At 34.8% G+C, this 8,815-nt stretch overlaps 1 protein-coding gene across 1 annotated transcript in view; it reads right to left on the reverse strand.

Annotated features, from left to right (window-relative positions):
* The window catches only part of NR2C1 (nuclear receptor subfamily 2 group C member 1), a 40,846-nt gene that overhangs the window by 10,714 nt on the left and 21,317 nt on the right, over positions 1–8,815 (reverse strand). The window contains exon 10 of the mRNA XM_007468212.1: positions 4,067–4,188. Within this exon, the coding sequence (XP_007468274.1) occupies positions 4,067–4,188 (122 nt within the window). The remainder of the gene's footprint in view (positions 1–4,066; positions 4,189–8,815) is intronic.

Here is an 8,815-nt window from a genome sequence, read left to right on the forward strand (position 1 = left end):
AAAAAAAAGATATTAAATCCCTAAAATGGAATACTTAGGTAGCCATTAAGAAGAATAGGAGAATACACATGCTGATATAAGACGTCCACTATATAAGTGTAAAAAGAAAGGCAAAGAATAGGATGTGTAAGTGCTTGTGTATTTGAGTGAATGTGGCATGGAAAAGATCTGTTAGGAAAACAAACTTTAACAGTGGGGTTAGTTACCTCTGGAGAGTAAAGTTTTACTTTATATTGCTATACTTCAGTATTACTTTAACATTTTACAAACATGAGAAAAACGTTAAAAGCAAACATGATGGAAAAGTCTGAAGTAATTTGGTTTTCACCTTAACCGCTGATTCTGAAGTTTAAAAGAGGAAACAGCTAACCAAGGTAATCAATCAGTGAACAAAGGACAGGGAAAAGAACAGAGCCAACTGATTAAAAAAGTCAAAGTTTTAATGGCCTGTGCTATAGTTCTTAGTAAGAAAATACGTTGGCATTGTTGAGGAAGACTCAGAGAAAACGTTAAGGAGTATCAGTGCAAAGGATGAGTACCCCTATGGAAAAAAGATGAAAAGTGGCAACTGAGGAATTAACCACCAGATTATTTTGTTTCCAAAGGAAAAGTGAAAGAGCTAAACGCAGAGATCAATTATAGAAAGATATCTATTTACATTTTTTTTTTTTTTTTTTGCCGTATGTGGGCCTCTCACTGCTGCGGCCTCTCCCATTGTGGAGCACAGGCTCCGGACGAGCAGGCCCAACGGCCATGGCTCACGGGCCCCGCCGCTCCACGGCACGCGGGATCCTCCCAGACCGGGGCATTTTTTTTAAGATTTTTTTTTGATGCGGACCATTTTTAAAGTCTTTATTGAATTTGTAACAGTATTGCTTCTGTATTATGTTGTAGTTTTTTGGCCACGAAGCATGTGCGATCTTAGCTCCCAGCCCAGGGATCAAATCCGCATCCCCTGCATTGGAAGACAAAGTCTTAACCACTGGACCTCCAGGGAAGTCCCTCTATTTACACTTTTTATCCAAAACATAAAATCCTTGTAGTACAGTTAGCTACATTGTTCAAGTATGTTTCTTCATAGTTCATTCAGAAAGAAAAACAGCAAGTCTCCTTTAGAAAGAAAGTTCCTAAGAGTATGAAGGAAAGTGAACATTTACTATCTACTTTGTCAGCAGCACTGGGTTGAAGAAGTTTACACCGATCAGCTCCCTTAAGTAGCATGACCTGCAAGGAAGCATTTGTGCTAATTTACAGATGTAGAAGTGGAGCCTCAGTTAAATAAGAGAGCTAGCAAATGAATAAATCCAGAATTTGAACCAAGGTGGTCAAAGTCTACGCTTTTTAAAAATAAATCATTACAAATTTTAGCAAGTAAAATGCTAAAGTCAAATTTCTCAGCAGAGATCTCCTCCATTCAAGGCTAATATCTGTGGTGTAAGGGCATGTGTGCTGCCAGTTTTTTCTTATTAGGGAAAACAAACAAATGACTATTGTAGTCACATTATACCACCTATTTTCAAAACATCTTTCCTTTGAGAAGCAGAAAGAGCTGGGTAGAGGAGGCAGTCAGGTGCAACGCAAGTGTTAATAAATAAAAGAAGTTGCATAACAGTAAACATAACTTCTTTCACAAATAGATATAGGTATTTTCCTCTTAACAACTGTACTACATTGTTAATGTTCATTAAAATATGTATGTAAAAATAAAATAAAATAAAATAAAATATGTATGTAGTACTCATAATCAGAGATCATTGTTTATACTATTTATTTTGATAAAGGAATATGACTTTTGAACTCACCTATACCTGGGGATAACCTAACCATTTGGCTTTATATAAGCAAGGCATTATACTTTACCTGGTAGCATCTGTTTTTTCCTTAGGGAAAAGTAGTGATATGGCAAGAGAACTGGTTTCAAACCCACAGTTATAGTAAACATTACTCTGTTTCAGTGGGATTTTAAAAGAGTCAACTTTCAGGGTTAGCATTTAATGGAAGGTTTTTAAATTATTCAGTAAAGTCTCCTGTAGCAAATGGTGATAGCTTGGAACTTTTGGTTACAAGAATCTAGTTAAAGAGGACTGCTGCCTTTACTCCAGACAAATCATGTCCAGTGCCCCTCCCCCCAAATGAATCTATTACTGTAGTCACTTACCTAAATTATGCAGATAGAACTGAAAAACAACTGAATTCCTGTAAGTATTGAAACTAAAACTCTTAAACAGAAAAGCAGTATCCTTGTAAAACAGAGAAATATTGTAAAATACAAATAGTATTAACTACCCACTGTATAAGATTCTTTAAACTACTGTTCCCCTCCATTAAACTGACCAAAACAAACTTGACTTTTAGAAAATGAGTAACGTTGCTTTGTTTCTCTCTGTAAAATTAGGGCTTTGTTTCCAAGTTTTGTATCTAGAGATAAAAATGCAAGCAATGCCAGTTTCTAGGAGACTCAGAATAGCTTTTATTACAGCATAAAAGAATTTCCCATCATTAGTAACTTAGTTGTCATCCATCTGATTAATTCAAACTATAAATTATCTAGATAGTGATAATAAATAAGAGTTTACGTAGCAATTAATGACTTCAAATGCTACACAATAGTTAATTCTAATTGCAAAGAGTTCCGTGGCAGTTATATTGAAACTGATTTTTCAATACAGATCACAGGGAAATGTGGCTGCCACTATAAAATTATATTATAACTGGAAACTCCAGGCTTTATTTCTGGCTTCTCCAACATTCGGACTATTTCTACAGGATAATCACATTCAATTTAACAGACATACTTAAGATCAATGGTGTTATAACCAACTCAAGGAATTCAAATCACTCCCTGCTACATCTTTCCTTTTGTTTTTTACTGTAATAATTGATAGCCTATTATGAAAAATATCACCAGGTTACTTTTCAAGGCATATGTATGCCAGTTACAAGCTTAAGGAATCACACTTAATGCTTTAAAATAAATAAACTGTTAACATGTAAATTTACATTGTATTTTAATTTTTTCTTAAGCAGACTGGAGAAATCCTAAAAGTTAAATGTTATTTTGAGAGAGAGAGCTATCAATCATTTTAAATTGAAGGTTAACCATTCTAAATCAGGCTTTTAGTCTATGCAACTATATTATTTAAGTACATGATTTAATGCATGGTACATCAAACACTGATTAATAAGTCAAATTATAGTGGGGTTCTATATATGCCTTTTACAGTCATGATTCAGATATGTTTTTTAGTTATATTCAAAATATTCTCTAAGGATAAAGAATGAGCAGTTATTATTCCTATTTGGAGAATGTGAAAACAGATGTACAGGATATGAAACTGAACTGTTTATGAAATCATATTGTAGAGTAAGGTCCTACAACTCAAACAATACTTTTCTAACTATGGGCTTAACTTTTTCCACGGTCTCTTTGCTTCTTCATCCCAGTTACTTTAAAGCAATATAAATAAATCTGGCAAACTTTAGATAAAGCTTGAGTTTCTTACAGTAGACCATTTTCCATTACCATCTAATTCAAACAGAGTACAGATGTGCCCTTTAGTGGCAGAACCAAACTTCCAAATCATCACAGTGGTGGTATGAGGTAATTTACATTTTCTTACCCTTTTTGTTGGGCAACCACATGATTCTATTTTCAAACATATTCAGTGTATACAAGTTTCAGCACCTTATTAACAAAACTGAGGTGGCACTGAAACAGTGGTGGTGGAGGGAAACAACCCCAAGACATCCCTAGAGCCTCCCTAATTTAAGCCAATCAAAGATGGCCTATTACAAATGCTGGCCATGATTTATCAGCTCCACTGCATTTACTTCATTCAAATTATTAACTTAGTCAAATTATGAAGTTCAGATAATCTTCCACATAAAAATAATATACAGTAAATACCACCTGCCATGATTCATCATATAAATGACAAAATTTCAAGTTATAATGTTATATCATTTTTCCCCCCTTTAATCAAATCCTCCCAAAATAAAAGTTCTTGCCTAATGTACGTCTGTGCTAGAAAATCACACTTATATTCAAGGACTTCAAGACACTTACCCTAGAGCCTGGAAGGAAGGAATCGAAAGTGCCCAGTGCATTGATAAGAACAGCAGTCTGGAGGCAGACTCCCCAATGTAGTGCACATTCAGGTACTCAGGCATAGGAGATGGCATGGTGAGCTAGTGCGAACAGGGACTGAGGTAAGTCATCTTATGTCGGACAATTCAAAATCATCATTTCTTTGAAAAATTTAAATGTAAACATATCAAATAACTAATATATTAACCCAAAGGCAAATCTTGAAATAATCCAAGTCACTAGATTTTACAGCTAAAAATAGGATTTAGAATAAATGAGAAGACCATAGTTTCTAACAAAGCAAATTCAGATAAAGCAGAATTCCACTTAACAAATACCAACCATGACATCTGGTTGTTTTTTAAAAATCATTTTTTGTCTTGGTCTAACAACATGTCTTTCCTTCCCTCCCTTCATTAACAGTGATATACAACAAATTCAGTTTAAGGAGCAACTTTATGTTAAATGTCGCTTTCATTTAGGCTACGGGGATAACAAATTCAAATGCTTACAGGGTCAGGAGAATAATGAGTGAAGTGGGCTTGCTGATGCCATTTGGAAAGTGCATATTCCCAGATAAAAGGCATGACTGTGACTTGAATTCAACACACTGAAAACTTATGGGAATCTGGGCTCAGTACTACCAGCTCTTTCAATTTTTCAAAGAGCAGCTTCTTTGTAAAATCTTCCCATTTAATCTACAGGTAAAACAAAATGTGTCTGTGGCCATAATGCTCACAGGCTATCTATCAGTCTGTACTGCTGACTGTAGGTAATTATTTTAAATGTGTTGGAAATAAATATCCTACATCAAAATACTTCTAAAAGCATTTTTGAAAATCTTGTTAAAGAGAACTTTTATTGCTATAAATGAAATGTAATTTCATCCATAAGAAACTTTTTTCTATTTTAAAATTATTAAAATGATCAATAATATCAAGCATAGGTGATGATACAGGGAAACACATACTTCTGAGTATTGGTAAAGTGAAGGGCACTTTGGCTGTATCTATCAAAATTTTAAAACTGAGTTTATCCTATGACCTAACCGTGCCACTTCTAAATCTCTATTCCAAAAAGATACTTGCATACATGCACAAAAAAGCACATATAAGGATGTCCATTTCAGCACCACTCTTAACAGAGAAATTAAATGCTGGCAATAACCCAATCTTCTATCTCTAAGAAAAAGAATAATCCATGCTATAAGGTACCTTGTAGGCATTAAAATTAGTAAGATAAACTGAGATAGCATAGGAAAAACATTTCACAGACATCTACGTAGAAAAAACAGCAAAATAATATGTAGATGACCCAATTTATGTTAAGAAGAGAGTATGTGTATATACATATACATTTTATATGTATTATATTATATATATGTGAGGGGAGGAGATACACCACACAGTTAACAGTGGCTACCTCTATGGTGGGATGGGTGGATACGTCCATATGTATTTTTCTGGGGAAGGCATATGTAGCTTTTACCAGATTCTCAAAGGTGTCTACGATGCCAAACAGATCAAAGGTTTTCATCAAAATGATATCAAAGTTCTCTGGAAATGTTATATAAAAATGCAAAAAATATTAACTTCCTTTGTTCAATATAGCCATAAATGGTTTATCTATTTATAAATGGTGTCAAGTAATAAAACAACAGGGCAACTGACAGTTGAAATTCCATGTGTGAAAAGATAATTTTTTAAATGTTTAAGAAATGTTTACTGGAGCAGTAAATTAAAATAACATTACTTAAGACAATTCTTAAAAGAACTGTACCTAAGCAGATATTAAGCATGATAAATATAATTATTAGGATGCAACGGTTTCTGCACATAAGTATATGAAAAACAAATTGGGAACTATCATACATTTTCAGAACTGTCTCAGGTGAGTAGGGGAAAAAAACCCTGAAAAGTCGGGGATTACCAAAGATTACTAGTTTTAAGGGGGGAGGAATAAGATGCAAAAACAAGATTACCCTTTGCTAAGTAGCTTAAAATCACTTTTAAACAAATGAAATACTTATAATATGTAAAAACTGGACATAAGGGCTAAAAGTACAGATGCACCCTGATTTACACAACAGTGGTGATAACGTTGCAAAGTCTCTGTTGCTCTATCATAAAACTGAAACCACTTGCAATATATACTAGAGGAACTCATTATTCAAAAGACTGCCATGTTGTATTATTTTATATAGAGAGGAAATGGCTTGTAATTTATCTATTTTACATACCTGATTTTCTTAAAGCAAGATATACCTCTAGCAATATCAATCAGAAAGCCAATGCTAGCTGAAGAAACAATTCATTCAACAGGTCTTTTAGACTGAAAAGACAAAGATTTCTTCCTCTATACAGAGAAGGTGAATTTCTACTACAAAGGTGTTAAAGTTTCCCCAAAATGCCTGTGGATTTTCAGGTTTATAAATTGAATTAAACAAATTTTTCAAATTATACACATTTATTATATTAAGATGATTTTTAAAGAGTGTTGACATGAACTAAACTTGGCTACCTATTTTAGAAGTCATTACTTGTCTGCAATTACCTTTCTAGCAGTTCTGAAAACAGGCTGAATGATACAGCTTCTAAAAAGTTATCTGGGGACTTCCCTGGTGGTGCAGCGGTTAAGAATCGCCTGCCAATGCATGGGACATGGGTTTGAGCCCTGGTCTGGAAGATCCCACATGCTGCGGAGCAACTAAGCCCGTGCGCCACAACTACTGAGCCTGTGCTCTAGAGCCTGCAAGCCACAACTACTGAGCTCGTGTGCCACAACTACTGAAGCCCATGCACCTACAGCCTGTGCTCTGCAACAAGGGAAGCCACTGCAATGAGAAGCCCGTGCACTGCATCGAAGAGTAGCCCCCACTCGCCACAACTAGAGAAAGCCCCTGCGTAGCAACGAAGACCCAAAGCAGCCAAAAATAAATAAATAAATAAAATAAAAAATCATTTGACTTGAATTAGCAGACCTGGATTCTATAATACTTCCAACTTGTCATTAATTAGCTGTGTGATCCTGGATTACATAGTAATTCACAACCATATTACTGCATCTTTCACTGTGAGCCACTAAGCTAGGTGTTGTAGTCTCAAGAGAGGAATAAAATGGAAACTGAATGAGCTATAGAGAGGGCCAAGAAGGGCAGGCATGTCTGAGAAACGATGGGCAATGGAAAACTACTGAAGAATTTTAGGCAGCACAGAAGAATAACTGGATTGTTTTTTTAACAAATATCACTCTGCTACCAGTGCACAGGACAAGATGAGGAGACTGGAAGCAAAGGTTAATTACTATTAACAGTTTAAGTAAAAAATTTGTAAAGGAATGAAATACGGCAGTAAAAATGAAGAGGAAGCGAGAAATTCAAACAATAGAATGGTTAGGATTCTGTCATGGAATGGAAGGTAGTGAGGTTTGGGGAGAATGACAATGTCTCCCAAACATCAAACATGATGACTAGAAGGACTGTGATTCTAATATAGAGGTAATGAACATCAGAGAAGAACAGTTTTAGAAATACCTACCTGTCTCATATGCTTATTTTTAAATGGTAATTCTATCCACCTTGATTATTTGTATAGAAAATTTTAAAAAATCAAGTGGAATAAAGTATATGAAATCACACCAGAAACTAAAGTTTAATAAAAATGTTAAATATTACTATTGTTCTAGATTCTTCAGAATCAAAATGCAAGTTACATATTAGACTATTTCTTCTTAATGTCTGGAATGCTTTCAAAAAGACAACGAAAGCCTCCAAATCTCTTCTCATTTACAAAACGACAATAAAAATCCAAAGCTTCTCAACAGACCGTGGTGAGGCTCAAATGAAAGAATGTGCATGAAAGCATGTGCAAACTGCACTGTACATAAAAATGCCAGAGAGAAACAAAATGCTAGCTAGTTCAGCAACTGAGAGGACTGAATTTTTGATTATAGATATCAGGGCTTGAAACTCATGACCATAAAATCTCAATGAGAGAACTAATCATGACAGTACCAGGCTGGGAACTCACTGAAAAGTAAAACTCAAGAGGCTGTAAATAAGAATCAGAGAAAGAAGGAGCTGTCCTCTTCGGGAGAGCAAGCAACTTCATAGTGCTGATTCTGAGGATACCCAGAGTATGGTGGGTCAAAGACAGAATGAAAAAAACCAATTCTAGAAGGGAAAAAAAAGTTCTAATTTCCCCAATTCACCTGTCCAAAACAAATTTTTAAAGAATGACACTGATTATTCCCACTGCCTGTTCTTACAGCCCCCATAAAATTTTTTCTTGTAAAGTGCAAGTAAAACATTTCTAAATTTTTCCATGTAAATTATCTTTGGTGAAATGTTCCATAAAGACTGGTTTCACTGATATGTTTTATTGCCTATATCAAACTACAGAATTATTTAAGTCACTGTGAGTTTTCTCTGGGCCATTTCTACAAGTCAAATTTTACAAGAATAAATTTTATCATATGCAGTTCTGGCCAGTGTTAGATTTATTTTGTGTTCATTATTTCTGCCAGTAGCACACATATCTATTTGATAACTGTGCATATTTTCGTAAGAAATCCATGGAAATTTATAATCTATAGTAAAGTTAAGAGCAACTACCCTCAGGTATTCCAGGACTGCTATGCATTGCTAATTGAAATCTCCTAAGTACTTGCAATCACTTGCATATGATTCGCTAACAGTACTCAGAGCTGGCAGAGCAAAGATAAAGAGCG

The sequence above is a fragment of the Lipotes vexillifer genome, unplaced genomic scaffold, assembly GCF_000442215.2.
Source record: "Lipotes vexillifer unplaced genomic scaffold, Lipotes_vexillifer_v1.1 scaffold180, whole genome shotgun sequence".
In the NCBI taxonomy this organism is placed as follows: domain Eukaryota; kingdom Metazoa; phylum Chordata; class Mammalia; order Artiodactyla; family Lipotidae; genus Lipotes; species Lipotes vexillifer.